Source organism: Podarcis filfolensis, assembly GCF_964270895.1.
Source record: "Podarcis filfolensis genome assembly, chromosome: 1".
Classification (NCBI taxonomy): Eukaryota; Metazoa; Chordata; class Lepidosauria; order Squamata; family Lacertidae; genus Podarcis; species Podarcis filfolensis.
In genome coordinates this window covers 67,775,850-67,800,354 of record NC_139604.1, presented here as the reverse complement: position 1 = coordinate 67,800,354, position 24,505 = coordinate 67,775,850, and the positions used below count along the sequence as shown (strand labels likewise).

The following is a 24,505-nucleotide window of genomic DNA, read 5'->3' as shown; positions in this document are numbered from 1 at the left end:
ATCTCCTAACAGGAGAAAGGCTGATGAATGTTGGGATGAATGAAGACATGGAACGTTTGAAAATAAGGCTTTTGAAATACCCTTCAGAAAACAAATGGTGTGTGTGTGTGTGTGTGAGAGAGAGAGAGAGAGGGTCTCTGGCTGCCACAAAAGTAAGAGCACTAGGTCTTGATCCTCCTTTCTCTTGGAAAAAGACCAATATTTCTCTTTCATCCATTTCCCACAGGTCTCTTTGAACAGAGGGTTGAACAGTATTTGGAAGAGCTTCCAGACACTGAACAAAGTGGAGTAAATAAGTTTCTGCGAGGCCTTGGTAAGGAACTTAAAACAGAGGCTTTGAAATATTGAAACATGTGCATCATGTTGAAAAAATGCTAAGAAAAGGCCCTATTATAAAGCACATTTCGTTCCTGGAGGCTTCTTCATTGTAGCATCTGGTAGATATGCAAGAGAAGGCAACATTTATTAACAAGTAATGGAAGAGCTTAGCTTCTGCAGAAAGTGCTGACCTATTTAACAGTCCTGGTAACATGCTTTGCTTCATGATCCAATGCGTACAACAACTGAAAATTCTTTAGAAGGGCCTCAGTTGATCAAATGAAATTATAATATATTGTATCTGATAAGCAAAACAAAATGCAATTCATAGTACTGTTTTCGTTTTAATATAGGAAGGGAAGGTGTGCTTCTTTAAAAAAAAGAAAGAATTGATTTAGCTCTTTGGCTTCTAGATTGTTCAATTGTTTGTGTTTGTGGGGATGATGAGAGTGGGAGTCCAGTAACATCTGTAGGATGCCCCATCCCTGCTTTAGAGTATATGCGAGACTCTAGACTGAGGGGGGAACTATACATGTAGATGAAAAGCAGAAAAGGGTCAAGGACCTGCCCTCCAAACACACACTTAAAATTGCAGTCTCTTTATTTTTGGGGGAAAAAATGGGACTTCGTTTCATTCATTCATTGCATATAACGTAAAGTTCATATAATGTAAAGCTCATGCTTTTCAAAAGAATCAAGGGAGGGCAAAGATATAACAATATACTTTAACAATATGTCCTTAAATGGGATGTGGAGAGGAGGCTGCGGTGAGGACTTTAAAAAACAGAGACAGTAAGCTTGTCAGCCCAGTACAATTGTACAGTAGTGATAAGGAAGACATCATTCCTCTTTGTACACAAAAATTGTTACCTGTGCACACACACTCCATGCATGTGTCAGATAGTTCTCCTCTGCTAATTAATTTTATTATAATGTTTGAGCATGAAAATAAATTTTAAGACATACAGTGGTACCTCGGGTTAAGAACCTAATTCGTTCTGGAGGTCCGTTCTTAACCTGAAACTGTTCTTAACCTGAGGTACCACTTTAGCTAATGGGGCCTCCCGCTGCTGCCGCACCACTGGAGCACAATTTCTGTTCTCATCCTGAAGCAAAGTACTTAACCCGGGGTACTATTTCTGGGGTAGTGGAGTCTGTAACCTGAAGCGTCTATAACCCAAGGTACCACTGTAAAACGAGAGTGCTTCACCATTGTGTTTCATCTCATGTACATAAACCAGGATTGTGGTAGTAGTGAATGCTATGCTGCTTTTCTGAGACACCACCAAGATATAGAATGCTTTGTATGCTGTGACCTCTTTACCAAAAAGAAGTTGTGCTGTTTTGAATTCTTGATGGTTTAAAATGTATATCAATAACTCTATGATATCTCATTTGTGTTATTTCAGGAAATAAAATGAGGTTCCTTCACAAGAAGAATTAATTCATTTCTACTGAAATATGGATCCAAAGACTATTTATGATGCTGGCACAGATCACCACCTACATCTTTTTTCCTGATTCTGATGCTGGAGGGGACAAAATTAGCTGGTCACAAGTTTAAGTGACTGCAAATGATGTTTCACTGTGCATCAGCAATAATAATAATAATAATAATAATAATGTATTTGGATAGATATTTGTAAATGATGTGCTGTAAGCATCCTTAACAAACAAACAAAAATTGTCACGAGCACGGACAACTGTGGTAATATTTGTATATTCCTGAAAATAACAAGTGCTTCTTTCTTTAGTGCAAACTGAGTTATGCTTGGTGCAAACTGAATAGCTAATTATGTGCAGCCGACTGTCTCAGCGGAACCACTGACTTCATCAGATATTTGTGAGAGCTACATGGTGTACTGTGGAAGCGAATGAACTCCAGTGCGGGAATTTGGGGGTGGGGGTATATGAAAGAGGTCTGATTTTTTATATGACAGAGTTTATATTTTTCTCTAGTGTTTCTTCTAATTAATTTTTCAAGAAAAAGAATAACAAGTTATTCTGTAATAAGGTACTTGATTCACAATCACAGATTATCTGCTTTGTTTTAAATGATGGTCAGTAAATTATAATGCGTTCTGCACTATGATTGCTAAACATGGAGAAATCTCTGGCCTTTTGACACACAGGCTGCAAATGGTGAGGTACAGTCCATCTTTTTCTAATGTATGTATGATTTCTAATAAATTGTGTAAATACTTGTGTCAAATGTCATTCATTAGAATTCTTCTGATGTTGGCTGCTGCCTCAATACTAAATGAATAACTAGATTTACTTTGAAGTTGTATAACTTGTGCTGTAAATCCCTTAGGAACACAGTGGGATTCCCCCCCCCCCAAAGTAGATATTCATAGGACTGGGCTTGACAGCCCAAAGTACTAAACCATTGTTTTAAACCTTGTTAGAAGCTAACCTCTGCATCTTGGCAACGTAACACTCAAACTAATAGAATTTACTAACTGCATCCTGAAAATCCTAGGCATTCCACTTGCAGAGTGGGACTTGTGCAACTCCTGAGGGCTGAGTGATTTGTTCCTTTAGGCTTATTTCTTTAAAAAGCTAGAATTCCTGGTCATCCAGTGGAATCTATTGGCATTGCTTTTTAAACAGACATTACCCAGTGCATTTATGGAATATACCGGTATTTAAAGAGGGTCAGGGAACCTGTGGCCCTCCAATGTTATTCAACTCCCATGAGCCCCAGAGAGCATGGCCAGTGGTCAGTCCCAATAACACCTGAAGCACCACATGTTTCCTATCCCTGTATTAAAAGATGTAGCAGCGACTATTAGCTTAGATGGGTTGAGAACGTAATAGACAATTGGTCTACTTAAAAGCAAAAACTTCAAAGTAAATGTTTGTTCATCAGGTCATTTTTCATTGTTCACAATGACTTTCTGCATATAAAAAAATGCCCCGATAATGGATCAATGGCACTTTAAAGGGAGACTGCAACATAAAACTGGTGAACTACAATTGATCAAGAGTGTCAATGTTACCAATGGGATTAAAAATAAATAAATCACACTACATGTGTTAATTGGCATACTGATGTCATGATTAACCCAGTTGGATTTGTGTGCGTGAAAATGGTCACTATTAATAATGCAATTATCACACTGTATTTTTCTGCATTTCCTTTCCTTCGAACCTTACTGTTTAAGGTTCCATACCACCATCAGTACTAGTGGATGCTCTGCACAATGCCTGTTCCTTTGGTTATGAAATATCAATGTGGTGCAGCGGTTAAATGAAGAATCATCCATTGGGTGGGGGGCGTGCGCTATGGGCACCTCTTAAGAGACCACATCCCATAACCTTGCATGCACCATCTCCCCAATATGAGTGTTAAAGTCAAGTGCTCACTGAATCCGCCATAGCCTGCTCCACATTAAATCCCACACTTAAACCCTTCTATACGTTCTGCCTCACACTGCCCCCTACGGAACTCCACACCCCACTGATATCCCAGACACACACCAAGCACCATACTGAGATTCTCACTCATAACACTTCCAGTATTTATTTTCTCACAGAAACACAGTGATGTAGGACCCACTGGGGTTCTTATTCTTATTGCTCTTACTCATCAAGAAAGCAAACTAAACCCATGCACTGCACACCAGCTTTTAACCTTTCTTCAATCTCTTTTTAACAGCCGAAATTGTGTCCCGTCCCCGTCCCACCACTTTTAAAACCCTTAAGCGTTCTCTTCCCATAACCAACGTTACTCCTACAACGAGCAACAAGACTCTTCTCTAAGATCATTTCAGAACAACGCAACGAAAGGAAGCCTCTGGCTGCGCGCCCTGGCTAAACTTTTGCATCGGCCACCTCTACTTCCGCCCCTCTTGCCCCGCACATGGAGGAGGCTTGCTCAGAACCGGAAGTGAGGCATGAATGCTTGATCGTGAGCGGCGGAAACTGCGCTTTGAGCCTCGTTGACCCATTCCCCACCCCCGCCGCGCGAGACATCGCGAGAAGAGCGCGCTTCCCCGGTTCTTTTGTGAAAGCTCGCGAGAGAGGCCTCTCTCTCTTTCCCTTTGACTCTGGCCCAGCAAGATGGTAGGTAGCGATGCGGCGTGCTCGGCAGAGGCGGTTTTGCGGGGCTTCTCCGGCGCCTCTCCGCGCAGCGTGTGAGGAGGGCGGCTTCTGGCTTGAGGCCTGGGCCAGGGCCTTCCTCCTTCTCCCTCCTTCTGCTTCGTCCTGCAGTCGGAGGGAGGCGGAAAAGGGGAGCCCTTCCTCCTCTGTCCAGAGCCTCGTGGAATTCCCTGGAGCGGGACGTGGCAGCCGCATCCCCAGGACTGCGCCCCGTTTTTGTCCGCCCCCCCTTTAATTTCTGCAAATAATTCCGAAATGGGCCACGTGCATCTCTGCCCGGCGGGGCGGGGGGAGGAATGTGGGAACCCTGTATGCAAGGGATGGCTCTTGGACACCCCTTTTGGAAGAGGAAGGTTCCTCACTGCAGAGCACATTGCCTGTAGAAGCTCTTCTCCAGAGTACATAGTACTTTTTTTGGGGGGGGGAGCAGGGCCTAATAATAATAATACCCTGCCCATCTGGCTGGGTTTCCCCAGCCACTCTGGGCGGCTCCCAACAGAATATTAATAGTAATAATAAAAAAGCGATATATTCTAGAAAGACCACACAGCAGAAGCGTTTTCCTCCCTATTTTATTTGAAGTATTTATACACTGCCCCCTCGTTGAAATGCCAAGGCAGTGTACAGTATATAAAATTAAAACAGCGTGGTAGTGTATTTGTTTCACTTACTCAAATCTTGTTGCGCAGGCTCAAGATGGCTAAGAGTATATTAGTGTAGGGGTGGGCTGACTTCAGTCGGTTTTTTGTTGTTTTTGCTAGATCCAGTTTATATCAAATTTGCAATGCAAGTGTGGCTATTCAGGACATTTTAATTTAAAGCATAACTGGGCAGTGTTAAATCTTAAGAGCCTAAGAAGTGCCTTGCTGGATTTCATTAGAATTAGAATCCCAGCAGCCGAGGTACCAGGTTATCTGCCAGCAACTGGTCAGAGGTCTACCTATGGAATATGATCTACCTTCTGTCCAGCCCTATAAGCATAAACATAAAGAACCATATCAATGCCACAAAATGTAACATGCATTAAAAAAACCACAGATATTTATATATTTAACACTTCTCTTTTTAAGCCTGCTCTTCAGCCTAAAAGCTGCCTATAGTAGCTTACAAAAATCACTAATGAAACAGCCCCTGCTCTCAAGCTTACAAGTGAAAAATAGATATTGGAAGAAAGCAGATGTGTTAGTTCTTAGTTACAGAGTTTTTATAACTAAACAGTTCATGAAAGGAGGAGCCAAAAAATTGTGTTCAAACCATTAGTGGGGAAAGGGGTTTGTGCTTAAATTGTTTCATCTGAAGTAGTGTGGTCTGGTAGGGGTTGATAGCCCTTTTACGTCAAGCATTGTTGTGTATGTTCTCATATATATATATATTTTACACAAGTCTAATCTTTTAAGCCTTCCAGACTGAGGAAGACCAGGAAACTGAGGGGTCATGTTAGCCATGGCCACGGCCGTATCGGTAAGTGTAGAGGATTATTTACTTTGTTGGTTTGTGCTCATTCATGGTTTCAGGCTATCTTCTGCTTTATTACTAGACTAAGTCATGTAGAGGATAACATTAGTAGTACTTGTAAGCTTCATTTTTAATACTTAGTTATTTTAAGGTTTGGCTATTTATTTCACAACCTTGACTGAAATAAAACCAGAGTGCAGGGGAAAATGATGATGGTTACAGTGCGGTTGGGAAAGGCATGTAAATACCTGTTAATTGAAGTTGAATTCAAGGTTTTAATCTGTTCTTCATTTCTATTATAGGCAAACACAGGAAGCATCCTGGAGGCCGTGGTAATGCTGGGGGTTTGCACCACCACAGAATTAATTTTGACAAATAGTAAGCATTTTTTCCTCACTTTTTGTTCCTTCTCAAGCATTTGATTATATAATGCAAAGAACAAATCCATAATAGGTACCAAAATAACCTTTACCACCCTGTAGATGTTACTTTTGTTAAATATAGGCTGAAGTGGAATCATAACCTACTCTTGCTTAGGGCCATGAGGCAGTCCATTACACTGTTTCTGGTGGACTTTTGTCCCAGTAAACAAGCGGAGGATTTCAGGTTTAATTTTGAATTAGGTATGCAAAGCTACTTATCTATACCAGAAGTGGCCTGTTTGGTGGGGTGAAGTTGCTACACTGCTGCAGTTTACCTGGATAGGGTGACAGTGAGGTTGGGACTGTGTGTGTGTGTGACCAGGAGCACCAGAATGTGTCCACAGCCCAGACTGCAACCATGCCAATGTCGGAAGGGCAGCTCAAACCCATCACATGGGCTGCTACTGATCTACAGCAATCGAGACTAGAGTCACATCTAGATATTGTCAGTTATCGTGGTGTGCTATAGTACTCGAAGAGCAATAACTGACCTTTATTCACTGACTGCCCTATTCATAGTTCAGTCAGTCACCAGGTTAGTAACAGAAAACTCATATCCCAAACTGGGAGGTGTGGGGCCACCAGGAGGATCGGTATCATTCTGCATGTCTTTGTAATGCTGAGTCAATGCTCTGATTTTCCAAAAGTGTTTGGTGAATTGCTGGGGTTGCTGCAAGGAAACAAATAGAACTGTGTGTCTGACTGCTTTCATATAAAAAGCAAGAGCTTGGAGGACCTCCCATTGTAGCCACGGTTAAGGCAAATATTTATTGTTGGATCAACTACAGCTTTCCCTTTCCTTTAGAACAACATATTTTTTTGAAATTGCTGTAGCTTGTCTTCTGTCACAGAATATTTGGGCACCTTCTGTCACAGAATATTTGGGCATAAAAGTTACCTGTAGTGCAGAACCCCCTCCTGGCAAATTATAAATTTAGGGTGGTTTGTGTACAGCAGTGTGTGTAATGTCGTGTTTTATGGTACTTTGGGCACCAGGCAGTGAAATACTGGGACAACTGTGTAAGGACACAAATAGACAGGGTTTTTTCCCATCTGATTAGTTTGATTTTTGCTCTAGTTGATTACCTGGAACTAAATAAGTTATTACTTCGGACAATAAATACTCCTTACAACTCTATTTTCTTGTTCTTCACCTCTGTGGACCACATTAACTCAGTCTGAAAGTGGCTAGGAGACAATGTCATTGAGGTGTGTGTGAGGGAAATAAGCTGGGTACTAGTAGACTAGATATACCTTGCAATGGTTTTAAGCATAAAAAAACCTGACGAACCTGGCTAGAGAAATTTAAATGAAGACAATTTCTCATTCAGTAGGCTATGCAATTAATGTTATATACTTTGTATGTCCTCTAGCTAGGTAATGATGCACATGCATTTCAAAATGAGTTATGCATTAACTGTATTCTGCCTGTGATTTCTTGCCAGTCATCCTGGTTATTTTGGAAAAGTTGGTATGAGACATTACCACTTGAAGAAAAACCAGCACTTCTGTCCTACAGTGAACCTGGATAAACTCTGGACACTTGTTAGTGAGCAAACAAGACTGAACTATGCCAAAAATCAGGCGGGATTAGCTCCAGTTATTGATGTTGTACGCTCGGTAAGTTTATTTTGATAATATAAAATGTGTGTGAAGCTAGTTCATTTGTGTAGTATGGTAAGTCCTAAAATTGTTTTAGAGATAAAAGCTGAACTTGTAACACCCCTTACTTGAAAGTAAGGCCCATTGAATTCAGTTGGACTAACATTTGCGTAGACACAGTTAGGAGTGCAGCCTAATAAGGATCACAGGGTAGTTTACGGTATAAAAGCACAAAATACACAACACAATAAAATACCACCCACTAGCTTAAAAGGCTATAGTTTAATTAACGAAAGGGGAATGTTTTTGTCTGGCACCTAAAATTATGTAATGAAGGTGCTAGGTGAGCCACCCTGGAGTGAGGTCTCTTAGTTCAAGATGAAACTATTCCAACAAAAATGTCTCAAAACAATGTACAAGTTTTCAAGTTCTCCAGAACTCTTCTTCGGGATAGATACTAAATAAAGTTAGGGAGAATTTGACTGGTGGTAAAGCTGACCAAGTCTGCATCTGGTGAGTGTCTAGAGTGCAGATGTTCAAATGAGGCTTTGTTAGGTGCTATGCAGGTTTTAGGGTGCAGGAAACACAGTTGCCAACTGCCTATCTCTGAAAATACAAAACCAGCTGTTCCCTAGGTCTGTCTCCCAGATGTAGACATAGATGGCGTTCGCTCCAATTCTTTCTCTGCCTCAAACTTTGGCGGCTTCTTTACCATCAAGCCTGATGAAGAGTTGCAGAGAACTGAAAAGCTTATGTGCTATTTTGTAACATTTTCATTGGCCTAATAAAGCTATTGTCATAATTAGGATTTCAGTATAGTTATACTGTATATTAAACTTGATTTTGCTCTTAATATGTATGGCCACCCAGTGTTTGTGTTGAGACTGCATTATGCACACTGCATTCTTGACATTGGCTTTGTTCCTAAGTGTGCTTTGATCCACTGTAGAATACTGATCACGGGGGGAAGAAAAATATACTAAAGAGTTCCTGGTGGGAACAAACGTAGCATCCAAGTACGTATACAAACCTTTCATGGTATGTGCTCAGGCCGAGAGGACAAAATGACATTTCAACATAGCATATTAGTTTTCTGACAACCCTTTCTAGAATATCAAATTGTTCTGTCTGCCAAAGTATTTTTAAACCAAGCAGACAAAGTGAGAAAATACTGAATATGCATGGTGATTTATATTTTGTAATTGGTAAATGTTTGGCAAAACTTTTTCTAAAGGTCATTTGTTACAATGTCATTGTTACATACAGTACGTTGAAATATTTTGCTTTTGATTTGTATGGAAATTGGTTCAGCTGGTAGTGACTGCAAGAGGCTTTGTGTACCTTATATTTGGACTTAAGAGTTTTTGCTAAATCTCCTTATCTTTCCAGGGTTACTACAAAGTCCTGGGCAAGGGGAAACTGCCCAAACAGCCTGTAATCGTGAAAGCAAAATTCTTCAGCAGAAAGGCAGAAGAGAAAATCAAAGAAGTTGGTGGTGCCTGCGTGTTAGTGGCATAAAGGATTTTTCTATGTATCCAGGCTTCAATAAACACAATTTCAGCTGTGTATTCATAAGCTTAAAATTTGAAAAGTACCTCATTGCCAATTCTAATACTCCTAACTTGATTTTTTTTGGGGGGGGAAGGTCCACCAAGAGAGTAGTTTTTTGTTCAAAATGTTTTCTTGCAGCTACTTCAATGTACGAGCACAAAAGTGGCACAGGAGTCAGAATTTCCGTTTCAGCCCTTCTCATTGTAAAGATAGGCTTAAACACATGAACCTTGTTTTGTGAAATTGAATGTGTTCGGAGTGTTCTACATGTGAGAGAGCAGCTGCACACGAGCAGTTCAGACCATGATACCAGTGGCTTTTGTCCCCTACTGGGAACGTGTCTTTCTGTGCCAACTGGTTGTGGTTGCCCAGAATTTTGATTGTATGCCATAGTCTTAAGGTGACCATGTTCACATTATTCTGCTGTTTAATACATATGTTTTTTAGGTAGTAAACTATGTGCAGTTCACACCAGCAGATGTGAACAAGAACAAACTAGCTATATATTATTTTTAAGGAAAAGCAAAAACATTTTACAAATTTAGGCATCTTTTTAAATTGAAATGGTTTTTCTTCAGAATTGAATGATTCCCTATGCAGGACATAATTTGTTAAAAAACATATACCAGGACTCTTAAAGGTAGCTCACAAATTCCAGTGTACACCCAGGAACCAGTGGCATTACCATACCACTCAAACTTCTCTTCAAACTTCTTTAATGGGATAGTCACTACTGGCATTCTCCAGCAGACTACTGGATGCAGGAAATGTACTTTTCGTGTATCAGGGAGGAGAGGGGATTTTCACTGAGCCCCCTCTATCTACAGTCTTAAAGGTTCTAGAGCAACTTTTCAGAAAAAAACTGGTGAAAAATCCTTTGTACTTTAATATTACACAGGAACTTGGGAGGACAAAGCAGAAATAACTATCGGTTAAGCTAAAGGCTTGTGCATAAGTTAAGTGGTGTATTAGTGGCTGTGCCACCACTGAAAAAGCGTTCTCATGGTGCCCACAGCAGAGCATCAGTGAGGACTAATATGGAGAAAGATGCTCATAAGGGAAAGGCGTTCCCAAACATGCCTGGACATTGTAAAAAGGCAGTACTTTACCAGGATAAGCTGGCTACAACCTGTTTTGGATCCTACATGTTCCACCAGCTAATTTTGTTTTTCAAAGTGGGCCTGGGCCATAAAGGAGGATCAAGAAAGTCCCTCCAACACCAATTTGTGTGATTACTTTGTTCAATTTTGATGTTGTTAGTCCTATGAACATTCACTGGAGACACATCCATTGGAACGCGTTCCTCAAAATTATATCCTCATGTAACAAACAAAAACCAAACAACTTCAGCTTTTATGCAAACTTTTTATTAAAAAATAATAAAATACTTAAAAAATGGAAGTATTCCCTCAATATAAACTCAAGCCTATTCAGAACTATTTAAGAATTGCAATACAAACTTAAGTGGCATTAGCAACATATCAGATGTGCAGAACCCTCAGACTGGATGCAGACTGACAGAAACAAGTTTACTGAAACATTGGTGGAATGACATACCCAGATTGAGAGTAGAAAGTTGTGCTGGCCGAATGTAAGGTTGATGGAGAACAACTTGCTTCAGTTAAATGTATTTGCAGTTTTAAGAGTTTTGTAACAGAAGGCAGCTTCCAAATCACTACCAGTACACCCAAAGCAATGGTCTCTGACTATAGCATAGATGTAAACAAGCATTTTTGGTACTTGATAATTTAGACTTAAAAGGATTACAAATAACCAGCATTATTTTCCACTTTAAAGTTAAGAGCGAGAACTGGACGCTTCAGTTGAAGCCAGAAGCCACCACACCCAATGTGACAGATGGGTGTGGTTTGGGTTAAGCAGGCCAAACTGGAACTGTGATGGGCTCCCCAGCCATGAACAGAACACAATTGAAATTTTAACATGTAGAACACTATTCTTAAACTGGTAGGTAAGGTAGTAGCCTGATCCAAGGTGGTTTGCAACCGGAGCAGTATCACCATGCAAATATATGGTAAAAGAGTAAGAAATGGGTTGCCAACTTCATGTTTGGGTTAAAAGCGGGTCCTGGGCCTGAAAAGGTTGAAGATGCCTGTAATCCAAAGTCTATATTTGCTCCTCACAAACTTACCAAGACTACAAAATCAGCAGGTACTCTTAATCCAGCGCGGTTTGGGGGCTCATCCACTTAGCATGCAGAGTTGATCTGGTGCATAGTTTTCCCCCCTTCAAGCAGTAAGGTAACAACTTTTCCAAATAAACTGGATGGCTACAAAGGAAAAAAACAATGCAATGTTGCTGTGTGGCTCATTTTTACTTACAAACCTCTTCCCTTAAAACTCTTTAGTCACTTTAATCAGCACTCTGCCTCCCCCAATTTTCAGAAAGTTCACTGGAATTCAGGTATAGGTCTGTCACTAACCTGGTGACTGACTTTGTTACAGAACAACAAAGTCAGTGAATAAAGATTAGTTTTTCTCTCCGAGTACTATAGCACACCACAACGACTGAAGACATCAAGATGTGACTCTAGTCTCGATTAATTATAGGTACACAAGCTTCTTACTCATTTACTGTTTCAAACCAATACGTTAATTCTGTCTAGAACTGTAAACACATATTTTATTTCACAAACAGAAACAGAAAGACTCTCACCAAAAAAAGATCGCGCGCCTGCTTGAACTTATTCGCTCCTTTTAAACCCTGCTCCCCGCTACTCACCACGTGAAAGGAAGAAGGGAAGCAGGAAGCGGAAGAAGACCTTCCTCAAGGAACCTCCCACAATGCTCTCGGGGTGCATGCGGGGGGGGGAGGGGCACATAGAACGGGAGAGAGAAGTAAAGCTCGGCCATTCCTGGAGCGGCAACACAGCCTGCACTTCCGGTGGCCATTGAAAGCCGTCACGCTGTGGTGTAACTGTGCCGCTCCAGCCCTGTGGCAGCTCTATGACAAATGCCCGATTTGCATTGGAGGGGAAGGGTGGGGGCGGGAAACCAATCCAGGGGTATACCGGAAGTTTTCGCTCTCATCGAAGTGAAATGCAGTTAGCGTCAGGAAGGCGATGACGTCACCTAGCTTTTGGTCTTGCCACTCAAGTGGGAGGAGAATTCAGCAGAGCCCCTGTTGAGGGCGGGAAACTTTCCTCAGCGCAAAAAAAACAAAACAAAACACAAGCTCCTAACACATACCATTGGCTGATATATTTTTTAAAGAAAGGCTTCGCCTGTGGAGTTTTTCCCCTCTCCTCCCTTGAGCGTAGTGGGCGGTATCTGTGCTTTCAGTTAAAACTGCATTCTTGTGGCACCTCAAACACTTACAATTTATTAGAAGGCAGTTGCTGGTGTGCCTTTAAATGCGGCCCTCTTCGCTTGATAACGTCACTGGAGAATGCAAAATTGGAATAAATCCCAGCCAAGTCATTTTGTTGTCCTTTTGTATCCAGCGGGGGCCCTTGGTCCCTGAACTGTATGTTCCTCGGAGTGCAGCCTTGCCATTCAGGCATGCTCAGAAGCGAGTCCTTTTGATTTCAGGGGTACTGACTCCCTGAGGCTGCACAGCTATACACATCTGGGACTATGTCCTATTGAACTGAGTGAGCAGAGACTTTCCTCTGAGTAGAAACACCTAGCATTGGCCTCGGGCTGTCGATATTTATTCCATACAGTACTTCATTAATGAAGCCACCTGCTGTGCTGCTCCCCTTTCTCGCTTGATCTTCCAAGAAGCAGCTATATCCTAACTAGCCTTTTCATTTTCCGCATTGGGAATGTGATGTAGTATCACTTTGCAGCATAGTGGGAAATTTAATAGGTGGCCACCCAGCACTGCTTGGAACACTTGCTATTTACTATCAGGGCCAGGTACTCTGGGTGTTTAAGGTATAAGGCAGTCTTAAGGAAGCTGGTCCTGAGCTGTATAGGGCCTTACGTGGTCAGGGATCGTTGTCTCTCTAATTGTGTGTTATTCCACATTCCTCACTGCAGCGGTTTTGTGTTATGCCATGCCAGCCCCATAGCAGCCATTTTGTCCCCAGCACCCTCTCAAAAGTCATTATGTGTCCACTGGCCCAAAAATGTTGTCAACCCCTGGTATAATTATTATTATTATTATTATTATTATTATTATTATTAATTTATTTATTATTTATACCCCGCCCATCTGGCTGTGTTTCCCCAACCACTCTGGGCGGCTTCCAACAAAACACTAAAATACAATAACCTATTAAACACTAAAAGCTTCCCTAAACAGGGCTGCCTTCAGATGTCTTCTAAAAGTTTGGTAGTTATTTTTCTCTTTGACATCTGGTGGGAGGGCGTTCCACAGGGCGGGTATAGGTCAGATTAAAATAAATGAGAAAGACTTGGGGGACGGGTGAGTAAGCTGTGCTCCCCCCACCTCAAGAAACATAACTATTCCAGGGCAAGGGGACATATTTGTCTTCCTGACTCCAAAGCCTAAGTTCAAACAGTGACAAACCCATATACGCATCTTTAACATCAGAATGATGCAATGACACAGGGCAAATCTGACACTAGGTGGCCTGACTTGTGCTAAATGGGCCCCAGAGCAAAATTGATATTTTTGTGTGAGCATTTCTTGTCCCCAGAAGATCCTGGAAGATCCACGTCCAAGCATGAGATGAACTAAAATCAGGGGCATGACATTACAAATGAATGTTATAGAATACACAAGTGCCTTTGGCCACCATAGTAACAAAATCCAGGAAACAGGGCACATATTTTATTGTGTTCCATATGTCATGGAAGGGTTAGAGCATACACCAGTCAGAAAACTCAATATGAACTTCATTGTCTCTACAATACAGAACAGCAACAGCAAACTCCTGAATCCTCCAAGTACATTTAAATAAAGTACCACCTGGGGATTAAACTATATGATGACACTGTCTACACACAATAATAGAAAGACTGAACATTTTCATTTGTTCCTAGAAACTCCTCTGTTTTATTGTAAATAATTCATAGTGTGTCTAATAATTGCAGTTATATGCATCTCCCAGGGATAACAGTTTATTTCCTGAGCAAAATGTAATGGGATTGCTCAACTAAGATCATGCAAAGAAGTCACATGCATCTTAGATAATTACATTGGGAAAAGGAGAATCTGATATTTTGCTGACCCACCAATGGAATATAAGGTTTGTTTTTTATGTCGGACTACTGACCAATTACATAATTTTAGTAATACACAGCAAGTTTTATCCTATGAAAATATGCTGCATAACCAGGTCTTGGGCAGATGTTTCTTATATTGTGTAGAGTTTTTCTTGCTTTTCTCTTGGTAGTATTTGAATAACAGAACTTTCTGGAAATACTGTATATGATCATTTTAGGATCCCAGACCTTTATATGAACTTTTCACTACTGCACCAGCATTCTGCAGGTAAACCCTTTAATTAGTGAAATGTTTAGCATTTAATGCTGGGTGCTTAGACAGTCACAATTTGTGGGTATGGTTCAGTGGCAAATGCTGTGTGTACAATTGACATGAATTTGGCATTCTTGCACACACTGGAAAGTGTGGTTTAACATTTGCTTGATATAATGTCATATAGCCTCTCCTCAAATTTTGTGCAAACAAATCAGGTAGAAGCTCAACAAACAGTCTGCAAGCAACTTTACTGTGCTACTGACCTCTGTAGTGATGGTTCAGACACTAGTGACTTGTCCAGCATCCTAATGACAAAGAATGAGAAATCTTTCTTACACAATCTCAAGCTTGGGTCACAGTTTAATGACATTGTTTCTCAAATTATTCAATATTTTCAAATCCACCATTATTGTCTGTGTTCTTTTTACAACTGTTCTGCTATTTGACAATTTATTTGGCTCAATATAAAGTTCTGCTAGAGATGCAAGAAGGAAGCAAAGCTGAGTACCTTAAGCAAATATATAACCTTAGGGCAACATCATGCTTACAAAGCTGTAAGCCCCTGCTCTGTTCACTGGTGCTTACTCTTTAGTAAGTATTCTGTGGATTGCAGCCTTAATATAAAAAGCTCAGAGTTTACTGCTGGGAGAGCCTCCCTGAGCTGAAATGAGTAATAGTCACGCCAGTGAATCACTCTCTGCCTCATCTATCAGTGTTGTCCATCTTTTCCTTTATGCTTCGCACAAGCAGTCTACCTTTTTTATTTTAAAAAGCCAGCTTCAGCTGCAAATTTGCAAAAACAGCTTGAGCCTGGAGAGGAAAGATGTGCTTTGGTTGAACATATGGAGGACACCATCATTCAGACAGCTCCAGCTTGTTGAGTAAGAGAGTGTTGTTTACGTTCTTTCCTTAAGGTGGGGGCTGTGGGACACACACACACTGTAGTCATGAGTGTTTGAGGACTCACATACCCATCTCTTTGCTTAGGGGAAACAGATGGAAAAGATGCAAGAGTTATGCTGTGATGACTTGGAGGCATGGTCTGCCCTTCCCTGGTGAGTTGCCTTTCCTTGCTTACTTACCTTATCCTTGCACCTCAGCAGTGGAGCTGAGGTTCTTAATGGGTGTTTGCATCTGGAGTCCCATGTTCCTGTGAGTTATTGTGAAAAAAAAATGTTAACAACATTCCTCTCCTTCACACCAAGTATTCCTTTTCATCAACATTTGAAGGTCTTAGTTGTCTACCATAAGATAGAGCCCCATGTCCTGCGCCTCGATGTATTTATATATAAATAAGCTGTGCTATGTTTCTGGAGATGATATACCCCTGTGATTGATTTTTTTTGAGTTATTTTAGACTCCTGTCCTATGATATGGTGTGACAGCAGGGTAGAGTCGTGATCGTGGTCATAGCACAGGGCAATCACCTTAGGCTCTCCACTGATCCCTTAGTTTTATTTAACTTGCTCTGTCTTTTAATTTGATATGTTACACTGTTGTTGCAACTGACTTCTGTGCATTAGATGTCAACTGTGCCCATTTAGTCACTTGTGTTAGTGAGTACTGTGGTAATAACGCCAGTGTTGAATAATGCTGGTGCAACAGGGGCCTCTTCTGTGTCTTCTTCTAGGGCTCTGGAATTCTCTTTGGGGAAAGTGTGTCTCACTGTTTCTTTAATGGCCTTCCAGAAGCTAGAATAAACTTTTCTATGTAAGAAGGATTTTTGTTTACAGATGATGGCTTTATTGTATTGGTTTTACTACTCTCTCTACCTGTTTGTAATCTGAAAACTGTTTGTAATTTTTGAAAACTGCTCCGTTATTGTTTTTCCATTGCTGTTTATAGTATTTTAATGGTTTTGTAACTTATGTTTTAAATTGTTATCTAATGGTTTGATTTTGCTGCTAGTCACCTTGAGCCTTTTTATGAGGGCAGGCAGGGTACAAGTGTTGCCAGCAAACTAACCCACTACTCTGATTCAAAGTTTTGTTCTGCCAGCATAAGGAACTAGTAGTGATCCTATCCCCATCAAGTGGTTGTAATTCAAAGGCAGAATCACACTGTGGGTGCTTCCAGAGAGTCACAATTTTCAGGTGGATTTCAATCATATGCTGGCAAATTCAGGTTGTGCAATTAAAGTTGATTTAGAGCTATTTCACGACAAGCTCACTTCCTTTCAAAATTGGACATTTTGCAATAAGGAAAGTGATGAGAAAATGCATTGGAATGTTTGAGATAACATTTGCTTGCCGGAGCATTGTCTAACCTCCCCAGAAACAAATTGGGATGAATGCTCAATAATTAGCCAATGTCAGCTCACCTCCCTGAAAACTTTATGCAAAGAAATCAGTATGAAATCTCAGTAAACAGGTTGCCTGGATGCAAGCAGGAACTGTGCCTTGGGTTGTTCCCATGTTGTATTGTATGTGTGCCTGGGATTGCTTTTGCCCATAGCAACTTGAAGGTGCACTAAATCCCAAGGGTGCTTTTTCAATTAGAGAGCAGTTTGGGTGGTTCTGTGCTGTGAGCTGCTGCGGCTCAAACTAAGGGGAAATCTGCAAGTGTGAGTATGGATATGTTGCACACATTTTACTTAGCTTTTCTGGGGTGTGGCAGTGATGGGGTAGGGAATGGCAGCAATATTTTTTAGCATGCCTCAGTCAATTCAGAAAATGCCTGAGTGTGTCTGCCAACAGATTCTGCAGTCTGTAGAACAGGGGGCAGGAACGGTAATTAATTATGTGTCTCACATCTTTTGTTATAAATCAGGAATTATTATGTGCTTAAAAAAACAGAAGAGAAATGACAGGGCAAAGAATCAATCAACAGCGATATTCTCATAGGCCCACACAAGGCACCAGGTGCAAATCTCTAATTAATATGTCAGGAATCTGAAAAGGAAGGAAAACAAATCTGAATCTCAGTAAAATGATGTTACTGTGTGTACTGAACACCATTGAGAGGCAGTGAAAGACAGGAGATATCCTGATTTGAGCCCAGCAAAAAGCAGTCTTTTATGTGTTGGATATTGTACTTGATAACTTTGACTCTACAGCTGTGACAAGGCTAGGCATGATCACAGACTGAATTATGTGGCTATCTATTCCATGATAAAATAATCAATGATGAATTTGGGGCTGACCCATCTATACGATGAAAGGGAGATTTTTCTTCACCATTGGGCATTCAGAAATTACTGAATAATCAGCTGCTGAAATGGGGTGGGGAGCAGTGGTTTTCCGAGGCAGGGAGGGGAGGGTAAGGAAAGAGCTCATGGCCCCATTGGGTCAGGGTTAGCAGCATGTTATATGAAAAGAGATGGACATCTTTGGAATAGACAGCGAAGCAAGCATACAGATCCGGGTGGTAGAGTCATCTGAAGTTTTCTGATAGGAGGCGTAACTCCTGTATTTTGTGAATGTAAGTCCTACACTGATTACCATGAACATCCGGTTTTCTTCTGTGTCCTCTCTTGTATCACCCACACATGGGAAAAATATTTTGAGAAAGCCTCAAAGGTGTTATTTACTGTCTTGACTGAAACATTCACATCCATAACTTCTGCCCAGGACACCTATATGTCTTGGAATAGCCTTGAGTGAACTAATCACATAGCTGTAGATGTGGTAACAATTTATTATTCATTCTTGTTCATAACAGAATAGTAATCTGGCAAATGTATTTATCCATTTCAAACTTGTTTGGAGGACCAATGGATATTGTTTGAAGCTGCTTGGAAGGGACTTGCATGGCCATGCCAGTAAGAAGGCTGTGGATAAAAATGAGAAAGCCAAGGTAGGCTGAACTCTGTGGGCAACTATACGGGCATCATCCTAAAATTTATGTGGGAGTTTAAAGCTGCATATAAACTACTAAGCCCAGTTTCCTGGAGATAAGCCTCATGCGACACAGTAGGAGTATACGGTATAGGATTGGGCTGTTAATGACATTGGCATGGGAGGGAGCTAGCTGTGAAGGACAGGTGCCTTTAGAAAGCACATGTGATGCACACGGCCTAAAAGTATCCTGCTATTGTCCATGCTTGCTGAGTGCAGGGGCAGGGAACTGCTGACATTTGAACTCAGCATGTTATGTGGCTTTAAAGAGATCAGTTGTGCCGAATGTGCATGTCTGAGCCCGGGGAGTGGAGGGAGCCCTTTTGTATCCAGCTTGTGTGTGTGTATGTGTGCGCATCTGTCAGTACTTTTCCTTATTATGTGCAACCTGGTTAGCAGCATCCCTGAACAAACCCTTTTCCTGAGAAACAAATATATTCTTATTGGTTATTAAAGGTAAAGGACCCTTGGACAGTTAAGTTCAGTCAAAGGCGACTATGGGGTGCGGTGCTCATCTCGCTTCAGGCCAAGGGAGCCAGCATTTGTCCACAGACAGATTTCCGGGTCATGTGGCCAGCTTGACTAAACAGCTTCTGGCGCAACGGGACACTGTGACAGAAGCCAGAGTGCATAGAAATGCCCTTTACCTTTCCACCACAGCAGTACCTATTTATCTACAGTCGTACCTCGAGTTGAATGTGCTTCAGGTTGAGTGCTTTCGGGTTGTGCTCCGTGGCAGCCCGGAAGTAACAGAGCGCGTTACTTCTGGGTTTCGTCGCTCATGCATGCGCAGATGCTCAAAATGACGTCACACACATGCGCAGAAGCGGCAAAATGCAACCTGCGCACGCGCTGACGTGCCATCACGTCTTACATTCTATTCAGGATGCGAACGGGGCTCCTGAACGGATCCCATTCGCATCCCGAGGTACTACTGTACTTGCACTGGTGTGCTTTTGAACTGCTAGGTTAGCAGAAGCTGGGACAGAGCAATAGGAGCTCAGCCCATCGTGTGTATTAGAGCAATCTCTGTGGGAGATGCTTTGCCCTTTCTGAAGCAGGTGAAATTCACTAGATATACAATATTTGATCCTTGAATGGGGAACCCAGCTCCTTTCTGGGTGCTAGAAAAACAGAAGTGCTTACTTATCTGGCATGAGCTGCATCTGCCATTCCCTGCTGCTGAATCCGCTTTTGAGATGTTGCATTTTACCCTGGAGAACTGCTCAGCTGTCTCTGAACCTTCCAGATGATGTCATTCTATGCCCTCCTTTTCCAAGGGAGTTGCTGTTAAACTCAAATAGCTAACCAGAACTGCTAGTGAACTGCGGGGTTTTTTGTTGTTGGTTTGTTTGCTTGCTTACCATGTAGTAAGTGCAACACTTGTGGGAATCTGAGTGCTGAACTGAAAGTTTTCAGGAAAGAGGTTTTGGCTCAAAATTGGGAGCGGCTTGTCTCCCCAAGACTAAGGGAGAGATTTTAGAGAGTGAAAACTGAAAAAGTTTAGTGGGAGTGAGAAGGCTTACTATTGGCAGTGAGTGCATGGTTGTTCTCTCAACTGTTTTAAAAGCTCCATTTGTTCCCTTTCTTTTTTGAGGCATTATAAGTGAGAAAGAGCATCCATCATATTATGAAACCCACATTGCCTGGGATGACATTATGTCTACCAATGGTAAGGCACATTCATTCCACAACCCTTGCGCAGTTTATTCCCCGCTCCTGAAAAATAGGTGACCACCTCCCAGTCCACCACATGTGAATGAGACAGTGAATTTGAAGGCAGGCATTTTCCGTCAGTTTTTTTAATGGATTCCAGAATGTGAAGCTCACCAAACTATAGCCATCATGACCGCTAGATGTCCAGTGAATAGAAACATTAAAGGTGATGGAGAATTTCACCATATTATTTTTTAAAAAACCAGAATTATAATTGCACCTGCTATTTTTGCTAGCTTCACATTACAGGCCCTAGATTATAGGGATTGCACGTAAAATTGCTTTGTTGAAACCTCTCCAAAGGCAAGTGATGCAATGTGTTACATGCAATGCTGTCTGAAAATGAATACCCCTTAGTTTTAATTAGACATTCACCCGAGGTATGGATGATAGCATAACTTTATTAATCACACCAATAAGAGCTCAGGTTGGAGAGTAAATAAAATGTTGCAAGCAGTTTGCATAAGTGTTCAAGGTGGTTGAGTTGGAGTTGCTTCAGACCTGTTTTGGTCAGTGTCTGCTGCTGCTGCCCACTCAAAAGGCGAGCAGAGCAGCTGGGGTTGGTTAGGTAAATATGAAGACATACAGTACAGCATTTTGTATTTTAAAATACTCCCTGATATCCCCTAATTGGGCCTTAGAGAAAATGTGAATAATATCAAGAGTTCTGAGCAATTGGTTAATGCTCTTTGAGAGTTATTATCTGAACATTTGCTTAGAGAAGCAGGAAGGATGATAAGGCAGGTGAAATTATCTGGGAGATGGATAGAAATTTTATCAGGTTGAAACAAATGTAGGTTCATGTGCATTACTCAGATATGAATTGTCATGATGGATTTTCTAAGTAAAAATCCAACTTCAGATGCTGAATGCTACTTTCACTGTTTGACTTACTTAACATAGCAACATATTTAGTTAAAGAATAACTTTTTCTTAAAGTTCTTTGGTATCCAGTGATGTAATATTATATCCAGTTGTTGACATCATCATCATAAGGGCACCTTCAGACTATTTCTTATTTTGTGGGAGGGATTCAAGCACGTATCAGAAATTTAGATTTGAGCAATTAAAGCTGATTAAAGTGATCCATCATCCTTCACAATAAATTCACTTACAAGCACACACACACACTTTTTGCAGTTAGGAAAGTGATGGACAGGGCTTTTTTCAGCTGGAACTCACTGGAGCTCAGTTCCAGCACCTCTCAGTTGGGCGCCATTGCCATTATAAGAGAACAAGGGAGGCATTCATGGGGAATTCTGGCACCTCTTTTTCTAGAAAAAAAGCAGTGGTGATGGGTAAATGCACTGAAAAATGTGAGATGAATGAATGATTGACAGGAAGATGTAAAACTCATACAAACCAATCAGAATGAATGTTCATTGTTGTATAATCACCCCACAAACAAATTAGAATGAATGCTTAATAATGACTGAACATAGTCTTAACTTCTGCAAAAGCTTTGTGCAAGCAAATTGGAATGAATGTTCAATAAACAGGTTTAAGGCTGGTGGTTCAGGTCACTAACGTGAGCTCTATGTCTCAGTGGAGGCTTTTAAAGAACACTTTAAAAACACAAAACTGTTTCCTTGGTGTGGTATCACTCATATGGCACCTGTGGCCAAAACACCACGTAAACTAATCCTCATGTTCAACTCAAAGGCCTGGATTCAATGTTCTCTGACCACGCTGTTGTGTTATCATGGGGGTGAGAATAATGGTTGTGCAATATAAAATCCAGCGCAACAGTTTTGCTAGCAGAAGCTTGTTATACAACAGGTTATTCAACAGAAAGTATAATCTGTTTTGCAACCAGCCACAAAAAGCAGGCTAGCTTCCTGCCCTTGTCTTGTAGAAGCCATTTTGCACAGGGCGGCCCAACTTTTCATACCAAGTGGGCCGCACGAGTACCTCAACACTTAATTTTTACCTCACACTTTCAGTACAGCTTTTTTTTTTGCGGAAGGGGATGTCTGAAGAAATTTAGTCATAATTTGCTGTTTGGGAACTGTTTGCTCAGGAAAAGGGTGCAAACATTTTCCTGTTAATTTTGCCATTGTTTTAGAAATTCAGGAACATAAAAGCTGCCTTATACTAAGTCAGACCCTTTGTCCTGTCTACATTGATGGGAGGGTCTCCCCAGGGTTTCTGAAAGAGGATGTTCCCAGCCCTGCCACTTCAACATGCAAAGCAGATGCTGTACCACTGAGCTATGGCCCTTGGGGTTCCAAGACATAAAAAACAAGTACACCATGGGTCACCATTTAAAAACCAGTGTCCTTGACCATACAGTTTTAAAATTCGGTTTATAGATGGGAAAAATATGAAGCCAACTTTAGCCACATCTGAAGATGACCTAATGAGTTTCATTACTTCAATATAGAGTTCTCTATAATAATGCATTTTTTCTACAGCATCTCATTTTTGTCTTTTTAAAAGAAGCTTGGATTCAGTTCAAAACAGGTATCGGGAAAGCTTCAAAAGAAGTGGATCCTGCGTATATTCTTCCCTGCCTCTTTCAGTCAAAAGTAAAAATAGCATCAATCCATGTGAAGAGGAAACAGTATTTTCAAGACTGATGAGCTACGTTTTACAGAAATTAAGATATCCTAATTTGGACATGGTGATAACCCCAGAACTGAATTTGGTCTATTGATATTCATACATTGTTGTTTGAGTTGTACAATCCCATGTTGGATTGCTTTTTAGATGTACTGATTGCATCATTCTTCATCCGTACAAACAGTGGCTCTCTAGGGCAATGCTGAATACTCTTTCCTCCACCAGCAGAGGTGTAATAATGATATACTGTATTTAAAAGAGGTTTCTGTAAAGCACAGGCTCCAGAAATATACCTTCCTTGGCTTTAGATGACACTGAGTTCTGAAGTTCAGCAGTTGCATAGGTAGCTGAATATGTACCTTGGGGTGAATTATTGTTTGTGATTTCTTCTTGATAGGTTGATAGTAAGACACCTCTATAGTCTCCGTTTGCAAGCATCTGTTATAAGCCATATTGAGAGTTTCCTTTTAAAGAAGATCTGGCTAAAAACAGAATGATTGCTCTCATTTCTGTCTCACCATGGAATTGTTTTTTCCCTTTTTCTATTGATCTGGAAAAACAGCTGAGAAAACGTACCATAGACTGAGAAGTAAGAGGGGAATATAAGGCACGTTAATGGTCTCTGTTCTGAGCCTAGTTTTTGAAGAGGGCTTTACCAAACAGGAAAGGAGCCCCAGATGAACACCGGGAAGGTCTAGTCATTTTCTCTCATCAGCACTCCTGACGCTGTACAGTAAAAGCTGTTTCCAGGGATTACGCGGTGCACGCTCTTCTGCTTAGTAACAACCCATTTCCTCAGCCAAGAGACACTTATTTGTGCTCCTCTCTTAAGTGGCTGCTTTCCAGAGAGAACAGGTAAGCCAACATGAAAAGTAATTTTTTTCCTGAATAAATAACATAGCCTAGCAGCAGTTTGCAAGGAGGGTGGCATAAGCACTTCCCATTTCTAGTCGGAGCAGCTGTCTGTCAGTTGTGATTCACTGTCTGTAAACAGGCAGAGAGGTTATTTTGCTGGCGTGCTTCGTGTTATGCTGATTAAGTTTGGATAGCCATTCCAAAGGAAAATGCATTGATAATGGGAGCAGCATCATTAAGGTTTAGAAGGTAATAAGAGCAGACAGCAGCGGGGGGTGGGTAGGAGTGGGAGTTCTGCATCTCTACAATGTACAGGTTTAAAATTACCAAGTATTGCAAGTGAAGCTTGATTAGCCAGCCCAGGGTAACTGAAGGTCAATTGTATCCCGTGGGGTTAAAGATTCAGACAGCAAGATGCAAACACATTTGTTGTGGACCAAAATCAAGCTGTTACCGATATTTAGGCAGACGATCAAACAGGGGATTTGCCGAATGCAGTTACTGCATCTACCTAAGACTTAGCATTATTTAACAGTTGCCCTTTTGCTTTTTACATTTTTCTGTTTGGGAGTCTCCTTGGTTATCTAGGAGGCCTGAAGGTCATGGTCACTAGAGCTCTCAGTTCTCCAAATACACTGGCTGATTCAGACATTACAGACTCATTTCGGTGTTTAC

General features: G+C 41.2%; 3 protein-coding genes and 1 long non-coding RNA gene across 12 annotated transcripts in view; 3 read left to right on the top strand and 1 right to left on the bottom strand.

The window, feature by feature from the left end:
* DENND2B (DENN domain containing 2B) overlaps positions 1 to 2,535 on the top strand; it is a 145,630-nt gene extending 143,095 nt beyond the window's left edge. For all 6 annotated transcript variants that reach the window (XM_083590792.1, XM_083590789.1, XM_083590793.1 and 3 more), the window contains 2 exons: positions 227 to 313; positions 1,728 to 2,535. In XM_083590792.1, coding sequence (XP_083446918.1) covers positions 227 to 313; positions 1,728 to 1,762 — 122 coding nt within the window. In that variant the 3' untranslated portion in view covers positions 1,763 to 2,535. The remainder of the gene's footprint in view (positions 1 to 226; positions 314 to 1,727) is intronic.
* A 1,756-nt stretch (positions 2,536 to 4,291) lies between these two features.
* Positions 4,292 to 9,484, top strand: RPL27A (ribosomal protein L27a). Its single transcript, XM_083593529.1, has 5 exons — positions 4,292 to 4,386; positions 5,820 to 5,883; positions 6,180 to 6,255; positions 7,745 to 7,919; positions 9,291 to 9,484. Exons 1-5 carry the CDS (start codon positions 4,384 to 4,386, stop codon positions 9,417 to 9,419), a joined length of 447 nt encoding a protein of 148 aa, XP_083449655.1. The 5' UTR covers positions 4,292 to 4,383; the 3' UTR covers positions 9,420 to 9,484.
* A 1,319-nt stretch (positions 9,485 to 10,803) lies between these two features.
* On the bottom strand, positions 10,804 to 12,204 carry LOC310752759. Its single transcript, XR_014543021.1, has 2 exons — positions 12,126 to 12,204; positions 10,804 to 11,739 (listed from the first exon to the last, which is right to left on the bottom strand). It is a non-coding gene; the product is annotated as an uncharacterized lncRNA (long non-coding RNA).
* A 465-nt stretch (positions 12,205 to 12,669) lies between these two features.
* Positions 12,670 to 24,505, top strand: part of TRIM66 (tripartite motif containing 66) — a 61,935-nt gene continuing 50,099 nt past the window's right edge. Inside the window, exons 1-3 of one of the 4 annotated variants that reach the window (XM_083590496.1) lie at positions 14,680 to 14,873; positions 15,635 to 15,742; positions 15,849 to 15,916. The gene's annotated coding sequence lies outside the window, so the exon portion shown is untranslated. Of the gene's footprint in view, positions 12,981 to 14,679; positions 14,874 to 14,958; positions 15,743 to 15,848; positions 15,917 to 23,208; positions 23,831 to 24,505 lie in introns of those variants that run through there. The other 3 variants (XM_083590498.1, XM_083590495.1, XM_083590497.1) reach the window with 3 other exon arrangements.

Excerpts from the sequence above, each read along its gene's own strand:
- RPL27A (XM_083593529.1), top strand. Across the intron at positions 5,884-6,179 it reads CCATGGCCACGGCCGTATCG|GCAAACACAGGAAGCATCCT; the intron begins GTAAGTGTAGAG and ends TTTCTATTATAG. Across the intron at positions 6,256-7,744 it reads AGAATTAATTTTGACAAATA|TCATCCTGGTTATTTTGGAA; the intron begins GTAAGCATTTTT and ends ATTTCTTGCCAG.